The 27,924-nt window shown below is 39.8% G+C and overlaps 1 protein-coding gene across 3 annotated transcripts in view; it reads right to left on the reverse strand.

Annotated features, from left to right (window-relative positions):
- The window catches only part of dhx16 (DEAH (Asp-Glu-Ala-His) box polypeptide 16), a 51,929-nt gene that overhangs the window by 16,941 nt on the left and 7,064 nt on the right, over window positions 1-27,924 (reverse strand). Inside the window, exons 1-13 of one of the 3 annotated variants that reach the window (XM_080850823.1) lie at window positions 26,062-26,279; window positions 24,681-24,884; window positions 21,902-22,137; window positions 20,524-20,701; window positions 20,263-20,319; window positions 19,896-20,150; window positions 19,540-19,776; window positions 16,975-17,166; window positions 16,788-16,898; window positions 16,510-16,625; window positions 13,765-13,975; window positions 10,962-11,060; window positions 4,803-4,955 (exon numbers count right to left, since the gene is read on the reverse strand). In XM_080850823.1, coding sequence (XP_080706949.1) covers window positions 4,803-4,955; window positions 10,962-11,060; window positions 13,765-13,975; window positions 16,510-16,625; window positions 16,788-16,898; window positions 16,975-17,166; window positions 19,540-19,776; window positions 19,896-20,150; window positions 20,263-20,319; window positions 20,524-20,701; window positions 21,902-22,137; window positions 24,681-24,878 — 2,043 coding nt within the window. In that variant the 5' untranslated portion in view covers window positions 24,879-24,884; window positions 26,062-26,279. Of the gene's footprint in view, window positions 1-4,802; window positions 4,956-10,961; window positions 11,061-13,764; window positions 13,976-16,509; window positions 16,626-16,787; window positions 16,899-16,974; window positions 17,167-19,539; window positions 19,777-19,895; window positions 20,151-20,262; window positions 20,320-20,523; window positions 20,702-21,901; window positions 22,138-24,680; window positions 24,885-26,061; window positions 26,280-27,924 lie in introns of those variants that run through there. The other 2 variants (XM_080850825.1, XM_080850824.1) reach the window with 2 other exon arrangements.

A 27,924-nucleotide genomic window follows, 5' to 3' on the forward strand; every position in this document is an offset into this window, starting at 1 on the left:
ATATCAAATAGCTTGTAAGCTCAATTTGATATATGAAGCTTTGCACTTATTTGTAAGTACAGCTAGGGCTTAGTCCTATGACAGACTAGTAGCGGTGAGTGTAACGACTGTTAGACTAGTTTAACACTAGAATATCAAATTCTGAATTTGGCTGAAATTAAGCGGTCATTAATATTACACAAATAATGAATGATTGCCAACAGTACTATCCTCACGCAGGGGCGCCATATTATGTGGGTAAAATGGGTACCATTCTCATTTGGGAGTACCAGATTAGGTAGGTATCTTACCCAGTGAGCAGGCGCCGGGTGAATGTGGGTGCAATTGTGTATGAATTGGGATATTGTCTTCACGAGGGCCACCAAGACACACTGGTGCTGTCCTTGCAACAGCAACAATATGTTGGTAATCTCACCCGATTGGACAGGGATCAACCATTCAACACAAAGGCAGATCAATTAAGTTGATAATCCACAAATCAGTCTCGTTAAATATATCAGTCTCATAAAATATATTATACTAATCAATTTGGAACTCGGATTTATAATTAAATTAATAACTACAAACAAAGTTACCTTATCAATAGTATGGTTGAAGGTCATTGGAGTTCTGAATAGAAGAGGTTGACAACGTCCATTCTTGTGTAACATTAAATAAACCAGCGTATATAAATCAAAGTATTTATTACACAATGATAAAGAAATAACACACAATATGTAATCTAGCTAAATGTACCTAACTAATGAATTGAAAAGGTATATGTATGTGTAAGGGAGAGGGAGTGTGCGAGCGAGCTGGTAAGCTCAGAGTTGCGCTTTTAGGAGCGCGCCTGAAAGTATGTGTGTGTGTGTCCCTTTGTCCTGACCACCGCAGTTCCGCGTGCATGTGTGCACGTTCGTGAACATAAATGTGTGGTGAAAGAGTACGAGCCTATGTATGCACCGGGAAGTTCGAGTTTGTGAGCTTCGCGTGTGTGGCTACATGAAGACCAATGTATTTGTAATCGTATGTGATTTAAGATGCCATGTTAGAATAAAGAGATGGTTAGTAATGCATGCAAGACTCGTGTGTCTGATAAGCTATCCTAACGATTTCCCTTGGATGGTGTGGCGAAGCCAACTACCAACTAACAATGAAAGTATATAACAGTTATGTTCGGTAAACAAAACAGATACAATACATGAACAATGGCATATGTAAACAGTCCTATGCTTAGCCAGGTTGTGAATAGCTATGATAGCTAACTGCCCAGTCGATGATTTTACCAGTCCTTTGGAAAAGTGTTGTGCTGGCGTATCCGACGCTGAGGAGGCAGAGAAGCGGTGATGCTGTCCGGAGATGGAGAAGTTGTCCTTGCTGTGATGTCGTCGGTATTACACTGCAGCTTAGATCGGAGGATTTTGATCGCTCGGAATGTTGCAGTTTCCGTGAGTTCTGTTGTGCTTTGTCCCGGTTGCAGAGATAGCTAGTTAGCAGGTCTAATGTTAGCTGCTTTGCTAAATTTACTTTGTCTCAGTTAGCGGGCAGTGTTTGGCTAACGAGAGATTGTCTTTGTTGAGAACAAAAGAGTAGGCCTTCACCAGTTGATGGTGGAAGGACGAAGACGCTCCTTGGGCGACGCCAAGAGATAGAGAGGTGTGAGCTGGCCAACGCCAGAGTAGAGAGAGTTCGCAAAGAGAGAGAATGTATCATTTCAACGCAGTTTATAGTGAGAAAGTGCGTCACGGTTTTTAACACCTTGTTGGCAGCCAATGCCGTCTCATGAAATGCAGATAAGAGAGTTTAGGTGATAAGGGAACTGTGGGTAATGAAGTCTTTGGTTGGACTAGGTACCGACATGTACCAACAGTCAAGGTGTGCATTATGATTCAGAGGCATATTTAGCCAATATAAGTACTTTAGGCGCTAGTAGTATCAGTGTCTGTTTGGTCAACAACTGACTATCAGATCAAATGAAGGTCTTCATTTCAAGCTTTTTTATTCTGACCCAAAATCCATGCTACTCGGAATGAACACTCGTTTGCTCGTTGTTGGGTAGTGAATGAATTAGTCAACATGTTTTCAGATCGGGCATATTGGGCTTTAAGATCGTTTATTTTTTGTGCACTCACTTCGGATTTGAGAGGGTAATTTATATCGAATTCTTTGTGCTTCATTTCGTAGTGGCGTTTTACATTGCTGCTTTTGATGAGCGCCACCGTGAGCATATCAGTCACACAGGCTTAGAGCTGCACGCAGGCAGAATGAACATGAATAAGTCTGTCCACTCCTCTTTAAAAGCTCTGTTGTCAATATCTACCTTTCTCTTCTTAGAGCACGCCATCTTTCTCTTGAACTGCAATGAAGCTTTCTCTCTCAACTGAAGGCACTCTTTTCTTCTGTCAATTTTGTAGCGTTTGCGTGCACCATTCCCACAGCTCGCAGCTTTGACAGCGAGCACGTGCTGCGTATAGGCTATCATCTGATTGGCTACTGGCATTATAAGGTGCCTACCATAAAGTTATAGTTAATGTTATGTATTTAATGGGTTTATAAAAGTCACTCAAGCATCAGTTGTTAAAATCGCTTGGTCAAAATTATAAAAAATCGCATTATTAATTTTATTGTTGCAATTGTGTCTCGGTCCGGAGAGGACGTCCGTTGGGTCCGGACCCGGACCGCGGTTCGCCTATTGCCGACCCCGCCCTAGACCCATATGCTATTAGGCTAGGATAAAATGGCATAGATATCCTACAATTAATTTTGCTATGGTTTGCTGGAACCTATTAGTGATTGCTCATGCAAAATAGAAATTGTTGCAATTTTCTGGTTCATTCATTTCATTTATTTATTATCAAAAGTAGTATTATATTGCTTTAGCAAATGATATTACCTTTATTATATAAACGGTATGAGGTTACAAACAAACAACGTTTTTAAAGCTTGCCGTCAAAAATGTCAGGAATGAATAACATGAACGTCCACTGCTGCTACAGTGATTTGACCCTTTCCTAAAGGATGGACAACTCCATTATCTCAAGGGGTGACATGTTCGTGAAACACCAAACTTTGAGTAATGGTGGAGAATATCCTCATGGTGTTCAGCGAAAACAACTACACTGCGTTCCACATTATTATGCAAATTACACTTTGCTCAGATTTTCCTAAATAGTATTGCACATTCAGTCAGTATTATTTTCAAGTCATCAACTGTTAGAGTATAATTCAAATTTTATTGAACAAACCTCCCAATGATAACAGTATTTTTTTCAAAAATAAAAAACGCAAAATGCAGTGTTCCAAATTATTATGCAGTTTCAAAGTCTCAGAGTTTCAAGATATTTTATAGGTTGTAAAGAACTAAAAATTGTCATTTGTTGAATTTGCAGCATTAGGAGGCCATATTTACTGAAATCAAAAAAATGTTTTAATTAAAAACATCTTAACAGGTCAAGTTACATGTTAACATAGGACCCCTTCTTTGATATCAACTTCACAATTCTGGCATCAATTGAACTCATGAGTTCTTTGATTGTTTCTGCTTTAATGTCTTATCAGGATGCCATAATAGCCTCCCAGAGCACCTGATCGGATGTGAACTGCCTTCCACCCACATAGATCTTTTGCTTGATGATGCTCCAAAGGTTCTCAATAGGGTTAAGGTCAGGGGAAGATGGGGGCCACACCATGAGTTTCTCTACTTTTATGCAAAGAATAAAAGAGGTATTCTTAGCAGCATGAGATGGTGCATTGTCATGCATAAATATGACTTTGCTATGGAAGGCGCAGCTCTTCTTTTTGTACCACGGAAGAAAGTGGTCAGTCAGAAACTCTACATACTTTGCCGAGGTCCTTTTCACACCGTCGGGGACCCTGAAGGGGCCTAACAGCTCTCCCCATGATTCCGACCCAAAACATGACTCCGCCACCTTCTTGTTGACGTCTTAGCCTTGTTGGTACATGGTGGCCATTCACCAACCATCCACTACTCCATCCATCAGGACCATCAAGGGTTGCACGGCACTCATCCGTAAACAAAACAGTTTGAAAGTTAGTCTTAATGTAGTCCTAAGCCCACTGCAACCTTTTTTGCTTGTGAGCTGGGTTTAGGGGTGGCCGAATAAGGTTTAAAGACACTTGCAAACCTCTTGAGCATCCTACATCCTGAAGTTCGCGAGACTCCAGAGGCACCAGTGGCTTCAAACACCTGTTTGCTGCTATTCAATGGCATTTTAGTGGCTGCTCTCTTGACCCTACGCATTTGTTTGGCAGAAATATTCCTTATTTAGCCTTTGTCTGAACGAACCCACTTGTGCTGTGAATCAGTGACCAATTTCTTCCCCATCCGATGATCATGCGCAATTCTTTTGGAAATATCCAATGTTGTGATACCTTGACCAAGGTATTGCACTATTTGCCGCTTTTCAGCAGCAGAGAGATCCTTTTTCTTCCCCATTTTGCCTGAAACATGTAGCTTGCTTAATAATGTGGAACATCCTTCTACAGTAGTTTACCTTTGATTGGGCTCAACTGGCAAACTAATTATCTCAGGTGTCTGAGATTGATTTCAATCATTCAATTAGCCCTGAGACACAATACCACCCATGACTTTAATTTTAAAAAACTAAAAATGTATGTTTATGACCCTTAAATTCAATTTGCATAATAATGTGGAACGCGGTGTAATGTGAAGTTCTAGTGGTTTGGCTTTGTACAGCGGTATGCATTTGGGATGTTAATGTGCAGTGCACCCTTTGTACTCTCTCACTTGGTGTTTGGACACACACACAAGTGCTACAAGAAATTAAAATTCCACAACTTGCCTTGCGAGCACCAGGTGGAGTTGGGTTGAAGATCTTGGCCTGCATGTCTGAGGGCAGGTTGGCATAGATAGGCAGGACCATAAGCTCAGATATCTTGGACCCCAGTCGACGACAGCGATCCTGTAGCAGCTCACAGCAGGCCTCAATTTCCTCCTGAGAATACACAATAAGGTCAGGGTTCAGATGTGCCCTGATCTGAAGTACCTGGTCTTAAACAGAATTCAACATTGAATACAAATGAACTGCCACACTACACATTTTCAAAGAAATCAAGACGTTGTTATTCTTCTATTTATACACCCTGTGTTTTAAGATTGGGCCCTGCCTGTCAAGAGGACTAAATCCCTGTGCAATGGCGCTCAAATGAATCACCTCTCAATAATTACATTACCGTATTTTCCGGACTATAAGGCGCACTTAAAAGCCTTTAATTTTCTCAAAGCGATTTTGTGTGGTACACGGCGCTCTGTCAAAATGTTTTAGTACGACTTTGGTAAACTACAAAGCCGCACCGCCTTCAGCATTACGGCTACTGTATTTTATATACACCCTTGAACGGTACATTGCTTCCGACCACTGTTGCTCTCTATGCTGGTGGCTCGGTGTTGGAAGTACCTTCTCCAGCAAGCTTGAATTGACAACTAAATGAATTTGATATGGAGTAATGCTGGGACCGTTGCTCACTATCCATTAAATAGGGAATGTATTTCTGTAAATGTAGAACCTATTTAGAATGGCTGACCTTACATAAAACGGCAGTGAAAGAGCCAAGTGACTGGAGGCAAACAGTACCTCTGCCTCACTGAGGGAGGCGTTTGAGAGCATATCACCATGCTAACATTATACTTATTAGCAGCAAGGCTAGCTAGCTACTGTGTGTTTCAATGGATTTTTGGTCTAAGCGTTAGCAGCAACCTGCTTCAGTTAAGACCTATAATACTCTGCAACATTTTAAGAGTTATTGTGAATACGCTAACGTTTTATTTAGAGGCATCAGACTGTTTTTTTAACGTGTTACAACTGACAAGGTTGGGAAGTATTGTGAATACGCTCATTAACGTTTGAACAATGTTGAGAGTTATTGTGAACACATTTAAATAATGTTTGACTGACTGACTGTTTTGTTTCGCTTAATGCGCCCTAGTCCGGTGCGCTTTATATATGAAAAAAGACCGAAAATAGACCATTCATTGACAGTGCCCCTTATAATCTAGTGCGCCCTAAAGTGGGGAAAAGTAGCCTCAAGTAGCCTTTGTATATACATACAACATAATGTCACACCATCTTTGACAGAAAACAACCCCACAATCCAATGCCCACACTCAAGCATGGCTCCTAGATGCCGGCTAGCAAAAAAAAGTGTCTGCTAAATGACTAAATGTAAATTTTCCACAATATTTTGATCTTCCATCAGTTGAATCTATCACAATGTTGTATACAACGTTTAACATTTGAAACATTAACTGAATAACTAAGTAGCCAGCCCCATCTTTCTTCTCCATGTTAAGATGGTGGTCATCACTTTAATATGTGTGGTACCATAAAGCATTCCAGTTCCCTTTGAAAGGCCCAGTACATCAGTATGGTATATCTAGGTCTTATTCCCTCTGAAAGGCCCAGTACATCAGTATGGTATATCTAGGTCTTATTCCCTCTGAAAGGCCCAGTACATCAGTATGGTATATCTAGGTCTTAGTTCAGTTCCCTTAGAAAGGCCCAGTACATCAGTATGGTATATCTAGGTCTTATTTCAAAAACAGCAAGGTAAAACTCCTTTAATGACCCCTTTAATAAACTAGCATTGCTGGTGCCATCACCTTGTGGCAAGATGTCCCAGTCTATGCTATCTTTCTCCATGGTCCCGAGCAGAGGGGTCAAGTAACCAAGTACAAATACTTCGTTACTGTACTTAAGTAGAAATTTAAGGTATTTTTACTTTACTCAAGTATTTTTTTTCTGGCAACTTTTTACTTCTACTCCTTACATTTTAACACAATTATCTGTACTTTCTACTCCATACATTTTTAAATGAGGCTCGTTACACTTGGTTCCGGTTTTGTTTCAAAAGTTTCAAATGTGCGCCATCCAATACGGATCAATGACACCACAGTGCGATCCAGATACTGATTTTGAGCGTAATTGGATGAAGCATAGAAACCCATAACACTCATTGGTTAGGGCTATCCATCTTCTTTACGCATGACGCAAAACAAGACCACAGAGTGATAGTATCTGAGAAATAGAAGATAAATTATTCAATGTAATCCATTCTGGTAACCACCCCCATCCCACATGTCTTCTTGTTAAATACAGGAATTTAAGAACAGTCAGTTAGTGAGATTAGCCAGGACCTACATGTTAGTGAAACCTAGTCCTGTCTCTCTCCTCTATTGCGCAATACCGTAAAGAATAAAAGCCTGGATTATTTGACCTTCCATTTTCACTTGACTGAGTCTCCGTTAATTAGGATAAATCTATATCCTTTTAAGAGGCGAACCAATGATACAAAGTGCTTCAATGGCAATGTCAGAAAGAGATGGCAACTCTGGCGAGATGTCTTAAGGGTCTGAAGATGCTAGACAGTAGTGGCGATGGAGAACAGCAAAACTGTCCACATCCCTGGCCCTACCTCAAAGAATTGTTCGAAATCGTCGGGAGCAAAAAGGACTCATGGAGAATGCGGTGCAAACTTTTCGAACCCAGGAACCACGTAAGAATTGCTACTGGCTAACAGCTAGTAGCATGCTAACATTTGATAGGTGGCTCAGACACTGTGCAAATCCTCAGACATATTTTTAAGTTACAATAATGGGGTTTTTACATTATACAGTGTAACTCGGTAACTTTCTAAAAATCAAAGCAAAAAAAATTAAGGGAACAAGTCCAACAAGGCCATTACAGCTGTCTACAGTGCACTAAAAATACCAATGTATGTACCTGCCCCTTTTAATTTTTAAAGCTGAACTATATCTACATTCTTTCACTTTGAATTGAAAAGCAATAAAACACTATATACAGTATATTTGAAGAGTCTGGTTCCAAAACGCTATAAATCCATTTTGATCAATTTGAGTAAAAATGTGTTTTCTTTACCAAGAAAGTAAAAAGATTAAAACCACTATTTTCTGTTTCAAACAGTCACATAGCATCTTGAGGTCATAATAACATAAACAATTAAAATCCAGATTTTAATTTTCAAAGATTTATTTAAATTTTTTTTTTTTTAAATCCCAAAATGCTATAAATCCACCACAAGTGTTTTTCAAAATATTTACAATTCAATATTTCTGTGTAAAAACATTGTTAAAACAATATTTTATATTTAATTTTAAACAAAACAAGTATATATTATAAAAAATATTATTAAACAATATGAATATACTATTAAACAGTATTATAACCAATATTTAATTTAATATTTAATTTTTTCCCAAAAATATTTACAATACAATATTTATGTGTAAAAACATTGAACAATAGTTTATATTTACTTTTAAACACTACAACAATTATATATTCTAAACAATATAATTAAACAATATTAATATATTATTAAACAGTTTTATAAACAATATTTTTTTTTTTCATACGTAAATGAATCAAATGAATGGTCACGCCCAAAAGGCTGGGACAATGGGCAGCTACTCCTCATGACTGTCACAGTCAACATCCCTCATCTGTGACTGAGAGAGCGCATCATTATAGAAGGCACGCACATTGTCACTCACACCGATTTCAGACAGTAAGTTCAGGACATCCTTCTTTTTTGCTTCCTTTACAGTGCTTTCATTGGGAAGCTGACTTGGCTTTAAGTTTGCCCACTTCTTTCCTCTCTTCAGCACTGAGTGGTAGCAGTATTCACTGTTATAGACAGCCTTGAAGCCCACTTGGTCATTTTTCAGTTCCAGCATTCTCGCTTCACTAAGCTTAAATGACCTCTGTGCCTTTACAAAATCCTGTGTTTCTGACTTGAAATCAAAAGCTGTCCAGTGTTGACCATAGATGTGTACATTTCCATGATTACGTAAAATCTCATAATACTCCTCAGGCAAAAGAATGGTATCCTTCTTTCTAATCTGTTGCTCAATCCTCCTAAACACACTATCCACGGGCAGAAAAACTTTGCCCCCTTATAGGAAACACATACTCGGCACTGATTCTTGGTAAGGCCTCCTTCATAAAGGAAAACAACATGGACAGCAGGTTGATATTCTTGTTCTGACCAAAGCAAGAATCGCTGAACAAGCGCTGCATCTGAGCTAGGCCAAGAGCACCACTCAACTGTTGATGTAAACAGTGGTCCAGAGCTGAAGCAGTCATGTTGCTACCTTTCCTGTTCTCATGCTCCATCCATGTGTATAGATTGACATTAGGGCTGGGATGAACGATTATTTTTTAAACGATTAATCTAGTGATTATTTTTTCGATGCATCGATTAATCTAACTATTCACTTTTTCAGTTCGATTCGATTCGATTATCGATTACCGATTATCTCCCCATTAATTCACTAATAGCAATTTACTATACATGTTGATTTCTACATCTGGGGAAAAAAACATGAATCTCTTGACATTGCAATATGTGTTTGTTTATTGCTCTTCAAAATTCCAAAAGAAAAAAGAAAATTGAAGAAAATCACCTAACCAGGTCATAAAAATGTTTGAGAAAGTTGAGCCAACGGAGACCATTCAGTATTAAATAAGATATTTACTAATATTAATTATTATAAATAGATACATTCAATGAACCTACTCTAAATATTTGCTTTAATAACTATTACACTATTTTCATACGCATTCAATATCAGTGGCCTAATGCCCAATCACTCTCTCGTTCACGCTTGCTATATATCCCGATGTATTTTACAGTTCTTTGTGTTCCGAATAGATGTATGAGTTCAGAGTTCAAAAGTCGATGGTCACAGTTCAGAATACGTACAATGACGTATTTGTCAATCCACAGAGTTCAATGCCGCTCCGGCAAGCGGCTGTGCTAGAGGTGTGTGAGTGATACGAATGTCTGTATAATGCCGTTCAGTTCGGGAAGGAGCGCCTTGTTATGTATGTGTGTGTAATGTCAGGATAATAACTCAATAAAACTGGAGCCCAGTACCTCGATGGTCCAGAGAGATGGGTCACACTGAGATGTCCGTGGATGGCAGGGCAAAGAGCGTCAATCAGAAGGTAGAGTAGACCCAGGGCTAGCAGCTAACCGTCTGTCCGTTACCAGGGAAACCAGCGACACACCGTTGAATCTCAACTAGCAGCGATAGCTAAACGTTGCAAGCAGCCACTGAAGCTGCCAGCTGATCTCTTAGAAAATAAACAATCGACCGTGGATCACTCAATCAACAAACTACGTCTCTGCTTATCTGCGTTATGTCGTTACACTTTTGTATTTACTCGTGTAATCTTCCGTTGGCTCAACTTTCTCTTGGCTCAACTTTCTTAAATAAAAATGTAATCAAACCGTTAATTAAACAGTTTTTTTTTTTTTTTTCAAATGATGCATCGGTAGAATAACAAGGTAGAATAACTCGGCGAATATCCCGTTTTGCCTAAAATCGAATATGGACTTTTCAATACCGACAAAATACAATATTGATTTAGGTGAGAACTCAATTTTTTCAAAAATGGCATTTATCGCGTTTTGGAACCAAACTCTTAATTTACTAACCCTCATTACAGATGATTAGCATCACATAATTGGTTTGTTATTGAATTGAAGGTGTTCCATGAAATAAATATGACATTTTGAGTTTTTTATTTGTCATTTTAACAGGTTAACTCCTGTCAAGCTTGTATTTCTGGCAGAATATGTGAAGACTATGAACCTAGTTGCAAAGGCCCTTGATGAGAGACGAATGTGCAAATGGGATGGAGGTCTACTTGAATTACAATAAAGTTTGAGGAAAAACATGCTCTCCGAGTTGGTTGTCTTTGACAGCATTATTATATTTTTGTATGACATTTTTTACCATGTCTTGGGCTCCATTTAGCACTCATCCGCTATTAAATTCAGCTTCTTTTTTTTTTTACTTTTTACTTTTATACTTTAAGTACTTTTTAAAGCCTGTACTTTTTTACTTTTTCTTGAGTCAAGAGGTTAAGTCGATACTGCAACGCATTTTAATGTTCCTAATATTTGCCAATTCTCACCTGCCCTGTTAGGAACACCAGTACATCACCAGGGGGCTGTGTGACGTGGATCTGCAGAACGGACACAACACACGCTTCCAAATAGTCCGCTTCTGGAGCCTGATGGCAGAAAAGAGAAAAAGGCAGTTTTCATTTTGACCGACATTTTAAATTAGGTCATAGTCTTATAGTCTTCAAGATGGAAATCCAAATGTATTTTAGTCACAATAAGTGACTTGAAACATTTCTTAATTTTAGCCTAGTTCTAGTCAATAAAGACTGGCTTTATTTTAGTTTACTTTTAGTCATCAGCCTATTTTGATAAAAATGAAATACAGTAAATGTATGGAATGTCTGGTTGTCATATAAACACACATTATATAAAAAAAAAACATTGATTATTTTCTGAAACTAAACATATTATCTAATAAATAAATAAATGTTTTTTTGACGACTAAAAGTGTCACAAACGCTCACATCTAGCCTCTGTTTCATTAAGTAACATTCATACACTAACTGGAAATTCAATGTCATTTTTTTGCAGGATACCCGGGGAGCTCGGTTTTCTCAAGATTGAGCTGAAGGGTTAAAATGAGATCAAGAGAGCTGACGGTCCCTCTTCTCAACTGAAATATGACTGAGGCATGCAGAAACTCAGGCTGATACTGTGGAGTCATCAGCTGGGGGAGAGGAGGATGTCATGGTTCAGTGGCAAAGGCTACGGACAAGTGGAGTCAAATTAGACCTGATAACTGCAAGCCCTCCCTCCAAGTCATGCTGCTATAGGGCCATGGTAGCCAAGCCCTCCCTCCAAGTCATGCTGCTATAGGGCCATGGTAGCCAAGCCCTCCCTCCAAGTCATGCTGCTATAGGGCCATGGTAGCCAAGCCCTCCCTCCAAGTCATGCTGCTATAGGGCCATGGTAGCCAAGCCCTCCCTCCAAGTCATGCTGCTATAGGGCCATGGTAGCCAAGCCCTCCCTCCAAGTCATGCTGCTATAGGGCCATGGTAGCCAAGCCCTCCCTCCAAGTCATGCTGCTATAGGGCCATGGTAGCCAAGCCCTCCCTCCAAGTCATGCTGCTATAGGGCCATGGTAGCCAAGCCCTCCCTCCAAGTCATGCTGCTATAGGGCCATGGTAGCCAAGCCCTCCCTCCAAGTCATGCTTTACAACTTCTCCTTTCTCCTCTAGGGAATACCCCAGCTTACTGATATAGGACTACTTTAATATGTCATATTTATATGTAATAAATAATACGTCTGTTTATGAACTTGCTACAAACTCTTATGACTTATAACGCTAATGGCTGTTGTTGTATCATTGTTTTCCAATATTCTAACCTATATTTAGTATACATTTATAGAAGAATACTAAATTGAAACTCATTTTTATGTCTAAAAATGTAGCGCCATGCGCCTGATTTCCTAAACTTCAGTGCCACAAAAGTCAGCAGATTAGAGCCTGTGTCTTAAGGCTGATTTATGCTCAGAGACGTGAGCGCAAGAGGCCGCGCAAGAGGCCGCGCAAGCCCCTTGCGCGACCCTTGCGCTACTTTTCATGTTTTGCGTGCGTCGGCCCCTTTTTCTACACTTGCGTCATTTTTTACGTAAGGTCTTACGCGAGCCTCGCAGCCTGCATTCTATCAACGAATGCTACGAGATGAGGTTACTAAAATATTCTGCATGTCTACTCAGTTTTACAGTGCTTCCCAAGTAAAGGTTTGAAAAGAACTTCAAGCTTCAGACTTTCTGTTGGGGAACCTGTTATCTATCTGCAGAGCAAATGTCAGGCTCATACAAAAACATTAGTGAATTAATTGATGCTAATACCTAGCGTGGTCTCTATAAGATTTCCCATATACGTTAGCATTAAGCTAACGTATTTTCTACCACAGTAAAACATGCAATACTATGTGATTGTTTAAAAAAAACGAATGTTACGTGATGAGATTACTAAAATGTAGTCTGCATGTCTGCTCAGTTTAACAGTGCTACCCAAGCAAAGGTTTGAAAAGAACTTCAAGCTTCAGACTTTCTGTTAGGGAAACAGCTTTCTATCTGCCAAGCAAATGGCAGGCTTATGACAACACGCGCAACCTTTGGGAGCATGAACTGCACTGAGTAAATTTTGCGCAACAATTAACCCCAACGCTGAAGCAAGCAGCCGCCTTTAGACTCTGGTTAATGTCAGGACTAAACAGTTCAGCTCAATGAACCAATAAAAGTGACCTTATTTATTAATAATTCATAACCATGACTAGGGGTGGGTATTGCCAAAGAAGTCACGATTCGATTCGTATCACGATTCACATGACACGATGCGATTCTATCACGATGCATCGCGATACTTGAATTATTGGGATGCATTGCGATGCATTGCGAATTTTCACTGAACACTGTTAGAAAAAAATTAAGCCATTACCAGTGGCTGACTGGCTGTGTATGATCTGGATAGTGTGTTCAATTGATAACTCAAAGCAACTCAATTCATACATAGCTGTATTTATTGAAACGACTTTTGGAGGTTACTTAACACAAATATTATAATTACTGGATACACTGCATGTTTTGTTTATGAATGACTTGTCGCAGTATCGCGCGGCCGGAATAGCTTGATGTTCGCCAACCATTCATGCAATAAAAAAAAAAAATTAAAAAAAGAATATATATATTTTTTTTAATTAATAATCGATACTTGGTGTCAACAATCGATGCAGTAGATCGTGAAAATTAGAATTGCGATGCATCGTCATGACGATTATTTGGCACACCCCTAACCATGACCAAACCAGGTCACCCCAATGAGTAACAAACAGTAATATTACCTTGGTGTAGTAGATGTCCACAGGGAAACGTCGTCCAGGGATCCTGAAGACGGGCGCATCATCGAAGAAGCAGGAGAAACGCTCTGTATCCAGTGTAGCGCTGGCCACGAGCACCTTCAGGTCGGCACGGAAACGGGCGATGTCTTTTATGAGGCCGAAAAGGATATCTGTGTGGAGAGTGCGCTCATGGGCCTCATCAATTATCACCACACTAGATGGAACAGAGAGGAAGAAGAGGATGAAGGGCACATTATGACCCCACTAGATGGAACAGAGAGGAAGAAGAGGATGAAGAGCACATTATGACCACACTAGATGGAGCAGAGGATGAAGAGCACATTATGACCACACTAGAAGGAACAGAGAGGAAGAAGAGCACATTATGACCACACTAGGTGGAACAGAGAGGAAGAAGAGCACATTATGACCACACTACAACAGACACAACAGAGAGGAAGAGGAGGAAGAGGAAGAAGAGGATGAAGAGCACATTATGACCACACTAGATGGACTAGAGTGGAAGAAGAGGATGAGCACATGACTGCCCTTAGTGCATTACAGTAACGTTTTGGGGAGTAAAGAAGTTGAGAATGAGCTTTAACATTCCATTTACCCATCGACATTTCGTGAGTTTTCACTGTACAACTCTCAAAGTAGGGTAGCATAGGGCTGCACCATATAGCAGAAAACATCACAATAAAATATTACGTATCATGATATCAATAATTATTAGGGGTCCAAAGAGCATTAAAATAAAAAATATAAAACAGGGGCGCCATGATAAGCAAGTTCATGTTTTCTCTGGGAACCGTATGGGTCCTCAGATCCCCAGATTCCTTGAAAGCTCCCAAATCTAATGCACTCACTCCAACATCCCAATATTGATATTAGTCTTAAAAGGCACCCAGTGCAACTTTCGAGGCTTAAAAATAAACATTCAATTTCTAGTCTTTTTTACACGTAGTAAGTTTCAATAACTCCATACCATTACATACCGACATTCAAGCAGCAAAGATGAGACGTCGTTGTGTGGTGAGAACTGATAGAAAATCGATAACAACAACAATCGCCGCCATTTTCTTTATTTTTGGGTAACCTACAATAAATAAAGCAGGTTCCAGTCAATGGAAAAATGGCTTCTCCCCACCAGCGATTGTTGTTGTTTACGATTTTCTATCAGTTCTCACCACACAACGACGTCTCATCTTTGCTCATTGAATGTCGATATGTAATGGTATGGAGTTATTGAAACTTACTACGTGCAAAAAAGACTAGAAATTGAATGTTTATTTTTCATTGAATGTTTACATAAAGTTGCACTGGGTGCCTTTAAGGTAATATTTGAACATTTGAAACTCCCACAAATTACCTGAATATAATAAAAAATATTTTAGTTTGACGCTCTGTGTGTGTTCTAGCTCTATACAAAATCTTCTGTACTGTACACCCAAGTTTATATGTGAGAGAGATAATATACACCCGCGAAAAAAATTAAGAGACCACTTCAAAATTATCAGTTTCTCTGGTTTTACTATTTATTGGTATGAGTTAAAGTAAAGTTAACATTTTAGTTTTATTCTATAAACTACTGACAACATTGCTACCAAATTTCAAATAAAAATATTGTCATTTAGAGCAGTGGTCCCCAACCACCGGGCCGCGGACCGGTACCGGTCCGTGAGGCATTTGTTACCGGGCCGCACAGAAAGAATAAATAATTTATATAATTTCCGCTGTATTAATTATTAGAGTCTGAAAGGTGTTTTATTTTGAAAAACTACCGGATTTTCCCGGACGTAACATTCGCCTGTGCCTCTTGTCACGTCAAGACGCTTGTTTCGTTCACGTGATACGTCACTCAAAAAATAAGCCCGCAGACTAGCTCAAAAAACTCACTCAAAAAATAAGCCCGCAGACTAGCGAAAATTAGTAAAAAAAAAAAAATCTTTGGAGAGCTTCTTTGTAAATCGGAAAAGGCCAACTGAGGTGCCAGAACAGGAGCCTAGTACGACCTCCAGGAAAGAACGCTTCTTTTAACAGACAATACCAGGAGTCATACTTAAAATACAGGTTTATCGCAACAGGTGATTCTCAAGCACCAAGTCCGCTCTGTATAATATGTGGCGACACGCTAGCAAACGAGCCAATGAATCCTTCAAAACTGCTTCGGCACATGAAGACCAAGCACTGATTCATCGTTATGGTGAGTTGTATTTTTCATGCACTTAGGTGGTGTTTTATTTTTGCTGTATTTATCTGCCACACCTTGAAGCCGGTCCGTGAAAAATATTGTCGCATTAAACCGGTCCGTGGTGCAAAAAAGGTTGGGGACCCCTGATTTAGAGCATTTATTTGCAGGAAAAAGGACAATTGGTCAAAATAGCAAAATAAATGGAATGTTTTCAGATCTCGAATAATGCAAAGAAAACAAGTTCATATTCATTTTTAAACTACACAATACTAATGCTTTAATTCAGGAAGAGATCAGATATCAATATCTGGAAACACCGCATCTTTTTTGTTACTTTGACCAATTGTCATTTTTCTTCAAATAATGCTCTAAATGACAACATTTTTATTTGAAATTCGGTAGAAATGTTGTCAGTAGTTTATAGAATGAAACAAAAAATGTAAATTTTACTCAAACACATACCAATAAATAGTTCAACCAGAAAAACTGTTATTTTTTTAAAAAGTCGTCTCTACATTTTTTCCGTGGCTGTATATGCCCACGTATATACATACCTATAGCTGGCAAGATCTGGCTCTGTGAGAAACTCTCTCAAAAGCATGCCATCCGTCATGTACTTTAATACAGTCCGTTCTGATGTGCAGTCCTCAAAACGAATACTGTAACCCACCTACAATATGAAAAAAAAGTTATTTGTCTTTTCTGTAACTGCCTACATGTTTTCTCTAACTCATACCTTAGAAGTAGTACATTACACCATACTGTTGCTGTATGTTTAGAACACAATGTAGTAATCCATGAAAACCTCAAAAAGGAATGGAGCAAACTTTACCTCGTTCCCAAGCTTTACTCCAACTTCTTGGGCCACTCGGGCTGCCACAGACATGGCTGCTACTCGACGAGGCTGAGTGCAGCCGATCTTCAAACCGCCATTATTATATCCCTGTCAAACAAAATCACACTTAATGAATAAGCAGAACCGCTCACGTTTCTAAAAACAGTCACCTTCCTGAGCTCACCTCTTCCATTAGATACTGAGGGATCTGGGTAGTCTTTCCAGAGCCAGTTTCCCCCTCGATAATGAGCACCTGGTGCTGCTCGATAGCTGATAGGAGGTCTTGTCGATAGGGAAAGACAGGCAAGCTCCGCCTAACCTCCTGAATGGACTGCATCTGTTGGGCTGCCTGAGAGAGCTGTGGCTCACCGTCCTCCTTTGGAGACCATAGAGATACACAAAAAGTACATCAAATATTAGACATTATGATGTGTTTGCATTATAAAACTTTTAAAATTTAAAAGATACAAAGATTTAAATCCAGGATTCACCTTAACACAATTTCAGTGTAGTTAGCAGAATTTTGATAGTGTTCTTATTCTTATTTTGCATCAGCCAAACAGTGACATCTTCTGCTTGTTATTTCTGAACGCCACAGAGCATCTCGGTTCTTGCATTGTTATATACACTACCGTTCAAAACCGAGTCACCCAGACAATTTCATGTTTTCCATGAAAACTCACACTTGTATTTATCAAATAAGTTGCAAAATGAATACAACATTTGGTCAAGGCATTGACAAGGTTGGAAATAATTATTTTTATTTGAAATATTAATTTTGTTCTTCAAACTTTGCTTTTGTCAAAAAAGGCTCAATTTGCAGCAATTACAACATTGGAGACCTTTGGTATACTAGCTGTTAATTTGTTGAGGTAATCTGTAAAAATTTCACCCCATGCTTCCTGAAGCACCTCCCACAAGTTGGATTGGCTTGATGGGCACTTCTTGCGTACCATACGGCCAAGCTGCTCCCACCACAGCTCAATGGGGTTGATATCTGGTGACTGCGCTGGCCACTCCATAAGAGACAGCATACGAGCTGCCTGCTTCCCTATAGAGTTCTTGCATAATTTGGAGGTGCGCTTTGGGTCATTGTCCTGTTGTAGGAGGAAATTGGCTCCAATCAAGCGCTGTCCACAGGGTCGTGTCGTTGCAAAATGGAGTGATAGCCTTCCCTATTTAAAATCCTTTTTACCTTGTACAAATCTCCCACTTTACCAGCACCAAAGCAGCCCCAGACCATCACATTACCTCCACCATGCTTGACAGATGGCGTCAGGCACTCTTCCAGCATCTTTTCACCTGTTCTGCCTCTAACAAATGTTCTTCTGTATGATCCAAACACCTCAAACTTTAAATTCCACCTCCAACACTTTTTTTCCAATCTTCCTCTGTCCAATGTCTGTGTTCTTTTGCCCATATCAATCTTTTCTTTTTATTGGCCAGTCTCAGATATAGCTTTTTCTTTGCCACTCTGTCTATAAGGCCAGCATCCCAGTGTCGCCTCTTCACTGTAGAAGGTGACACTGGCGTTTTGCGGGTACCATTTAAAAAGCAGCCAGTTAAGGACCTGTGAGGCGTCTTTTTCTTAAACTAAACACTCTAATATACTTGTCTTCTTGCTGAGTTGTGCACCGGGGCCTCCCACTTCTCTTTCTACTGTGGTTAGAGCCCATTTCTGCTGTTCTCTGAAGAGAGTAGCACACACCATTGTAGGAAAAGTTCAGTTTCTTCGAAATTTCTCACATGGAATAGCCTTCATTTCTAAGAACAAGAATAGACTGGCTAGTTTCACATGAAAGTTATCTTTTTCGAGCCATTTTGAGAGTATAATTGAACCCACAAATGAGATGCTCCAGATACTCAACTAGCTCAAATGAAGGCCAGTTTTATAACTTCTCTCACCCGCAAAACAGTTTTCAGCTGTGCTAACATAATTGCACAAGGGTTTTCAAGGGTTTTCTAGTCATCCATAAGGCGATTAGCATACACAATGTACCATTAGAACACCGGAGTGATAGTTGCTGAAAATGGGCCTCTATACACCTATGTAGATATTTTATTAAAAACCAGATATTTCCACCTAGAATAGTCATTTACCACATTAACAATGTATTGAGTGTATTTCTGATTAATGTAATGTCATCTTCTTTGAAAAAACAGAAATGTCCTTATTTTTCAAAGAAAAGCACTAAGTGACCCCAAACTTTTGAACGGTAGTGTAAATAATATCATTTTTTGATGAAGTTAAATGAGGCTCTTCTGTTTGGAATGTGTCTGATATCTCTGCATCGAAAACCAACCTACGTTTAAACACAAATACATTCTATGTCCACTTGTGTCAGCCATCATAAATCCTGCTTTTGTTATGTCAAGGTGACATTTTGACCATTTCTCATTGGCAAAAGGCAATGTCATGACACTTTCTGGGTCGTAATGACAGCACCATATGACAACAGTCTTAACAAACTTCTTCTCAATAAGCTTTTTTTGTTGACTTTTATAATTCTAATTCAGTGAAATGCGCTGCCACTCGAGGCTACTTTCAAAATGGTGGCTCAGTAAGCTCCTGTCTGTGGGATGGGAAAGGTTGACAAGCAAGAGTTTGATTTTATGATCTTCAACGTTTAGCAACGTGGCACAAAATGTGTTGATTTACGCTAGAAAATAAATGACTTGACTTTTGCAGTTTTGAGCAACATTATGCAAAATGTGTCACCTTAATGTCTTAAGTGCTCTTAAAACAGACCTTTTCTGCTAGTGTTCCTTTCATGGTGATGGCACTGGTGACGAAGTTAATCATTTCATCCTCCTCCAGCACTAACTGGTACTTGTCGTGCTCCTCTTTCAGCCGACGCTCCCTCTCCTCCTTGGCGCCAAAGTGCAGAGTTGCCGTAGCAACACGTGCCTCTTCCCAGCGGCTCTGCTCTCCCCCAGCTTCATGGCCCCCTTCTTCAAGATCCAGGAGATCCCGTTCAGGAGGGTTCTAATGATGACACAAAAAGATATACGTTCATTCAAAAAGTTTCTATTTGATCTATGAACCGAAAGTCAGTACATATGTTATGTGTTCCTCATGTGTGTTCTCCCCTATGCCAATAGCACCTTTGACCTGATCTCCTCTGGCATGTAGTAGCGGTTCTTCCTCTCTTCTTTTTCCCTGGCTCCTGCTTTCTTGTAGTCTTTGGCCAGATCCCTGACAGTACGCTTGTAGTCCAGCTCTTTCCTCTCCCGCTCAGAGAGGTGGTCAGTAGAAAAGAGGTACTCTTCATCAGCTATCTCAGCCTCCAGGTCTTCTAATTTCTCAGCTTCACGTTTCTTTAGGTACTCAAAGCGTGACTGCTTCCTCAACTCAGGAAGCTTGGGGACGGAGAAAGGAAGAAAAAGACAGAAAGAGACACTTTGCAATAGAATCATACATAAACATTCTGTTAACGCCTACATGTAAATTGGATGGGAATCCTTATTTTACCATTTTCCGCTGATCATCCTCCGCCATCCTAAGTCTTTTCTGAGCTTCCTCGTAAGCCTGAGGTTAAACGAAATCCGCTTTAAACATTTTATAATTTAATTTTACATTAAATAATACATGTCAGACAATGATATTCAAAGCAAATTGATTTACATAGGTTAAATGTAAATGACTAAGGGTGCCAATTTCTAGAACCAACCTTAAACAAAACTACAAAACACCATGAAACCACAGGCAAATAGCAACATTAAGTAAGAGTACCTTTTTATCTGTCCTCTCCATAATACCTCTGGTCTTCTGCTTGTCTTTCAACTTCACACGTTCCGCAAAGGCATCTCTTTCATCCAGGTCCTCCTGTCGCTCCCTCTCTTCCTTTTCCCAATCCTCCTCAGGGTCTTCCTTATCCTCTTTGTTTTGGGTTTTGGAGAGCATCTGGCCACTTTGAGGAACATTAGGAAAACAAGATGATTAGGAATGAATCCTACAAGTAGTTATACCAATACTTTTCAAACCTGATAGTGACGCTTGGGTGGGTGGTGGGTGGCCTTTCATGTCTTTCAAAGGAAAGCATGAATCCATGGGTGCAATTTTAATCCTGTAGGCTATGCACCAAAAACCTGAATTCAATGAAACTGAATTCATATTTCCAGGTATGTAACATGAAATAGTGATGGCACACTGAGTGGAAACAAGCAGACTACCTGGACCTCAACTTGCCTGAAAGTACGCTAAATTAACCTTACAAATAAATCAGAAAAGTCGAGAAAGGGGAAACAAACTATTAACATTAATAAACCCACGAGGCCCTATTAAAGAGAAGGTATCAGTGGTGGCAGTTCTTGTTTACTTGGTGCCTTGAGTGTCCACATGTTTCATCCTTCCACACCCACCTCATTCATGATCATCTCAACCACTACCCTCATTCAAAAAGGTTAACCTGGGTTGTGTTTCCCCACCCTTCACAAGATATACCGCCAGATATTTCTTCATTTTTAGTCATTTCCCAGAGGTTCCGCTATGTGCAGCAGCGCACCAGCATTACTGGGGAAATTTCGCACAATATTTTTCATGGCGAAACGTGACATTCATTAGCAAGCTAAATATCTCTTTACACTGGCCCTGAGCGCTCAACGCACTGCAACTTCAACTTCATTTCTTAAGCAAATAGACAAAACACAAGCAAATTAAGAAATAATCATCATCAATTTGGCTACAAATGTGCAGCATTTAGAAAATGTGCTGCAAATTCAAACAACACATTACAGAAACACGCTGCAAATTTATACTACAACACATAACAGAAATGCACTGCAATTACATCAAACGACAACAGATGTGTTTGCAGCAGACACTTACAAAGTAATGAAAGTGTCTGGATTTTGGTTGCTTCTTGGTTAACTGCTGACTGAGCACTTACTTACTTACTCACTTACAAATTATACTTTCTCTTTCCAGTCTTTAAAAGGCTTTGACCTATTTAAACAGGTTTAGACAACCCACTTATGGTCTACTATTTAATCTAGCTTTGTGAACACCAAATGACCACTCATGATCATGACACCACCACACATCACTGCATCATGATGTTTCTTCAGAGTAAGAGACCTTGTTGAGGAATAACTGATATAGGTTAGCCAACCTTTCCTTCTCCTCTTCACTGGATGAGCTGCTCTCCTGTTTTTTCTGTCTGATGTGCTTCCTTTTCTTCCCCTTCCCTTTTTCCTTGCCTTTCTTCTCCTTCCCTTTGTCTTGGGTTACTTCTCCATCACTGTCGCTCTCCTCCAGCAGAGTGTAGGTAAGGTTTTTTCGCTCAATTTCTTGCACATGCCGCTCCAGAGCTCGAGCTGGTTTTTCCACTATCTGTTTCCGTGGCACCTGAAAATAAAACATGTTAAAAGATCTAACAAATAAATATGTGGGTCTACTACTGTCTTGAGAGGTCATACTGGAACTAACAAAGGACTGGAACTGGCACTATCTCTACAGCCACGTCTTCCAGTAACAATGACTTAGAGGTTACAAGTCTTTCAAATGGGTGAATTTTACAAACATCTGTTCATTTCTACACGTGTACCTGTGTTCAAGTATAAAAATGAGAGCGCATGATATAATTGCCTTTTTTCCTTAATACATACTTACTACAAAAGTAAACTAAGATTTTCATATTATTACCAATAGGCTCTCCACTAGGCTTTTGCTTGTTTTCACATTGTTACCAATAGGCTCTCCACTAGGCTTTCTGCTCATTTTCATATATTTCCCAATAGGCTCTCCACTAGGCCTTTGCTTGTTGTTCCCAATAGGCTCTCCACTAGGCTTTCTGCTCATTTTCATATTGTTACCAATAGGCTCTCCACTAGGCTTTTGCTTGTTCCCTTACTGTTGTCTGCAGGTGTGGCAGGAAGTGAGGCTTCAGCACCTAATTGCTGACGAGCTGTATAGCCGTGCAGAAGTCATCAGTTAAAAGGGCTGTTTCCTCTCCTGGTGGAAGCCACTCTTATTTTCGATTTTGGACGCAAACCAATGCGGTTACAATTATTTACTACATTTTACTTTTAACTTTACTGACGACTGACTTGAACTCATGTCCAATCTCTCGCCTCCCTCTTTTGCTGTGGTCTTGGCACAGGGTCTTAAGACTGAACCGGTTGCATCTGTTGATTTGTCACCATCTCCTTACAGTTCTGAAGATGATGGGTTGACTGTTAGTGATGCTCAAACTTCTTGCATCAGTCTCAAAAACCATGCTATTTCAGGAAACGTATTGGCCTATCTTGCCCCCCTTCCTGAGTTCATGCAATGTAATGTCATTAACTTAAAGTATCCTAGCATGTTCTGTGACGTCCCTACACAGACCAATATGCTGTACCATGACATTGACATGGATGAAAGTCCTCCTATTAAGCAGCACCCATACAGAACGAATTCTCAAAAATGTAAGGTGATGAGAAAAGAGGTTTTGTCTCTCTCTGCTTCTTTTCCTGTTAGCAGGTCATTAGGCTCCATAGAAAACAGGGCTGGCCTCTTTGTCACACATGTTTTTCAAGGATGCATGCTACATGATGAGACAATGTTATTGTTATGGCGCTATATAAATAAAATGTAATTGAATTGAATCATCAAATCCCGCCAAAAGACTATTCTGATGTCTAGGATCCTTCGATTTCTACCAAGGCCCGAGTCTTTTGTTCTGAGAATTTTCAAAGATGCAGGATTTGCCAAGCCTGTTTCCCGTGTTTTGGAATAAAACTGTTCTTTTTCAACCTCCTTGTATGGTGCAAGCAAGATCATTCTGACAGTAACTGCTCTTCAGTAATACGTGCTTCTGGAGGATGAGCCAATTAGACACACACAGTGTAAGGCTTGTTCTGGTTCAGCATTACAAGGGATGGATATTAGCCTGGATACCAGACCGAACCCTGCCCACAAAATTTGAGGTTGGGAAGTTCGGTCTGGCTCTGTGCCGTTGGGGAGAGATTATCAGAAGGCAGGATTCTGCTGGACCAATCAAATTGTCAGGGTGGGCTTTATACGATGATGGATAGATGACCAACCAACGCTTGAGTTGAATTAACGGTAGATCCGAAATCGTACCAAGATGGCGGCGTCTCGGGAGCCTGTTAGTGGGACATATTTTATGTGATTTAAGCTATCTACACGACTTTTTTCTACATTGACTCGGTTAGTTGTGTATGTGCAACACGAATGTTGGAGAGTATTGAAGGTCTTAACTGAAGCTCTAGAGACCATTATTGTTAGGTTATTGCTAACGCTTAGACCAAAAATCCATTGAAACACATAGTAGCTAGCTAGCCTCGCTGCTAATAAGTATAACGTGAGCATGCATATCTCACAGATATTGAGAGCGCATTCATTTTGAAAGAGGAACAGAGAAACGCGATTAAGGCATTTGTTGATCGAAAAGATGTTTTGCCGTCCTTCCTACGGGATTCGGCAAAAGTTGAATGTATCAGATGGTCATACTACGTTGCTCTGATTGGTTCTAGGTATCCAATTGAGCGAAGAGGCATTTTTTTACCTTGTCCGTTGAAACACGCCCCATTATCACAGCTCAAAGGAGCAGCTTCAGACTCATATTCTGACTAGAATTATGAGTGTGACATCGTCAGGCTAGATGGATACGTTCTTGACACTAGCTTTTACACGTTATACATTTTTAACCCATGGTTAAAAAGCTTTTTTTGAGAATACAACACTCTGTAGTTTAAAATTTAACATTTCTGGGTGAAAAAAAAAAACTCTTCAGACATCTTATAAATTAGGCTGGTTTTCAGTCACATCTCTTAACTGCTACATTTCATCAGTCATCAGGGACTACCTAGATTTTTCAGCTCAATTAACATCCCATATTCCCATATGTTCAAGAACAATTCCTATAAAAATAAACTGCACCATACCTTCTCATATAATTCCTGTGCAAACTTCTCAACCTTCTGGTCGACATCAATGGTCCCGGTCTGCTTGAGGCGCCCAATGAAGTCCTGCAAAGTGATGGACTTCCGAACCAGACCGAGCATGAACTGAGCCACATATCGGTCACTCAGACCCAAGATGTCATGAAGGCGGTCGCTGACCCACTGCTCCAGGTTGGCCATTGGCACCTAAGCATGTACAGATAATGTTGCCACATTCCATGAGAGCACAAGGCACACATGCAACCACACACACACAATGACCAAACTCATATATAATAGCGATATAATGAAACACAAAATTAACGGTTGGGTTTGGACTCAAAACAAACAAAGAAAATTGCAGAAAACACTTTTCCATTTATTTTGAGAAATGTAAACATTCAACAGTGTCTCATTGTGTTATGTTACGGCAAGAATTATGGCCAATGTTAGTTATTATGCTCCATCATAAGACGCTGACTCGTTTATAATCCCCTTACTGCAGTTTGCGCACGTTTATACAGAGCTGGCCCAAATGAAGCACACACACGTCTTTAGGCTACATGTAGGTGAAATAGAGAATTTCTACTCCAAAAACACTGTCATGGAATCAACGCAATCTCACAGAAAAGTGCTACTACTTTTGCTTATAGCCCACAAGAAGCATGGGCTGTTAGAAAAACAAACATTTCACGCTTTGAAGACTTCCTGATATTGTACAGAACAATAACAATAGCTAATGAAGTAGTATGCTGTTTAGTTTCAATAGAGCTGCGCCTCATTCATTCCTTTTTTCATTCGCAGCCATAATCACCACAACCTACAGGCCTATATTACACAACATGACAGAATGTAATGATGTTCTCTTTATTGTTTCCCATGTGTTGTCAACATACATGCGTGAGTAAGCTCGTGCCCTGCACTAAACTCGTATGAGCTATCCGTTTTATGGACGGAAGTGAGTGCCCAAGGCAAATTGGTGGGCTGAAGTAGCATAGACACTAAAATAAGATAGCATAGCATAGCATTCGCCATTGAAATAAATGGGGGTGGTTCTTCTTCAGTCTCTGCAGATGATCTATAATACTTCCATGGTAGATCACCAGTAGACCAATACATCTCAAACAAGTCCCAAACAGCGCGATCTGAAGGGTAACCATGCTACAGCTGCAATGTTAAATCTACATCGGCAATTAGCTAACGTTACCCATTTCAAAACGCGCGTACCTTAATTTATAAACTAACGATAGCTAATAGCTTGACGAACAGCCTGGCGACAGAAGGCTGCATATTGCTAACGTTACGTCAAAAGCAAAACCGAGTATTGACTGCTGAACAAATCAACAGCACGCAAAAGAAAAGCATAGCGAGCATGTGTAGTTACCTGTAAGAGGGTTGACCGGTCAAACAAATGCTACAGCAACGGGGTCTATAATGTTAGTTTACCAGACTTCAAAGTTAACAAATCACATGGCAATATGGGTTTGTAGCCCATATTATCCTAATTTGTAAAGTGTCTTGAGATGATAGACATAGGTACGCAATCACTAACCCCTTTTACTGCCCAAAAAAGCAGACTGCTATTAACTTTTCTGATGTTCGGGAAAGTACAGGCTCGTGGGTAACATTAGCCTAGCCTAAGTAAAGTTTCTTCCGGTTACGATTTCTTCTTCTTCTCCTTCTGTAAAGTTTTATGGCGGTTTACAGTCAATGTGCATTACCGCCACCTTCTGGACCGAGATGTAGTTCATTGGGGTCGTTAAAGAAAACTTAACGAAATCATAAAAATAAAAAATAAAACAAAACAAAACAAATAAAAATAAATAAAATAAAACAAAACAATAATTCTAAATCATGTTAGCTAATTGTGTTTCTTTAATATATGATATTACAGAATTTGTAATATTTCCTGTTCTAGGCTCACCCAATAACGTCTCCAATGAAAAGACTTGCTTTGCTGCACTAACAGCCCTTTTCATTTTTTCCCTCTGTCTAGAGAATCTCTCACAACTTAACAAAACATGTTTAACATCCTCTTTTACTCCACAACCCTCACAATTTCCTGATGTATGTTTGTTAATGATATATAGATTGCTGTTCAGAGCAGTGTGCCCTATTCTCAGTCTGTTAAACCATACCTCCTCCTGTCTGCTTATGTAACTGATCTTTTTCCATGCAATCTCTTTTTGAATGTTGTAAAGATGTCTCCCCTTTTCCTCCTTATCCCATTCAGCCTGCCACATTGAATTCATTTTTTGTTTGATGAGTACCTTAATCTCTGCTTTACTGAGTGTAATGCTTAATTGAACCTCCTCTTCTTTCGTTGCCTCTTTTGCCAGTTTGTCTGCTTCCTCATTTCCTTTCACACCTTTATGAGCAGGAACCCACACAAACTGGACTGTCCTTCCTTGTTGACTGATTGAAAATATGTTTAGATTGACCTCATCCAATAAATCCTGTCTACATGCTGAATCTCCATTCTGTATAGCTGTGAGAGATGACATGGAATCAGAACAGATGATTGCCTTAGGGAGCCTAGCCTCTTCTAGCCACTGTAACGCAATGATGATGGCTGCCATTTCAGCTGAAAAAATGGATAAATGATCCGTAGTCCTCTTTTTAATGTATATTTCGGTTTCTGGTATAAATACCCCAATGCCAGTCTTACCCTCACCATCTTTTGAGGCATCTGTATACATTTCTGTAGTGTCGTAGCACATATTCCCTAGATACTGCCCTACATTGTCTTTTGTTTCTATTATCACCCTAGGGGAACCAAATAGCCAAGGTGAGGTTGTTGACAGAGGCAAGGTCTTACTGCATGCTATTTCCTCTATCCCCAACTGGCTAGCTAATCTGTTAGCATCCCATCCAAAACTACAGATCTGAGACCTGCCATATTCCCAACATTCTTTAAGGACCTCTTTCGTAGGATGAGATAGACTATGTCCTTTTAAATTGACCCAATAGCCCAAACTCAGTTTCAGACGCCTGAGGTGTAATGGCATTTCTCCTGTCTCTACTTGCAGTGCTGGTACGGGAGATGTTCTAAATGCACCACAACATACTCTGAGACTTTTGGCTTGCATTCTATCCAGTACTTTAAGGTGTGTCTTTGATGTGGATCTGTACACAATACATCCATAGTCAAACACTGATCTTATCAGAGCTATATAAATTCTCTTTAGAGATGTCCCTGATGTCCCCAGTTGTACCCCGCTAAGCATTTCATTACATTCACCCCCTT

Source organism: Sprattus sprattus (assembly GCF_963457725.1).
Source record: "Sprattus sprattus genome assembly, chromosome: 14".
Lineage (NCBI taxonomy): Eukaryota > Metazoa > Chordata > Actinopteri > Clupeiformes > Clupeidae > Sprattus > Sprattus sprattus.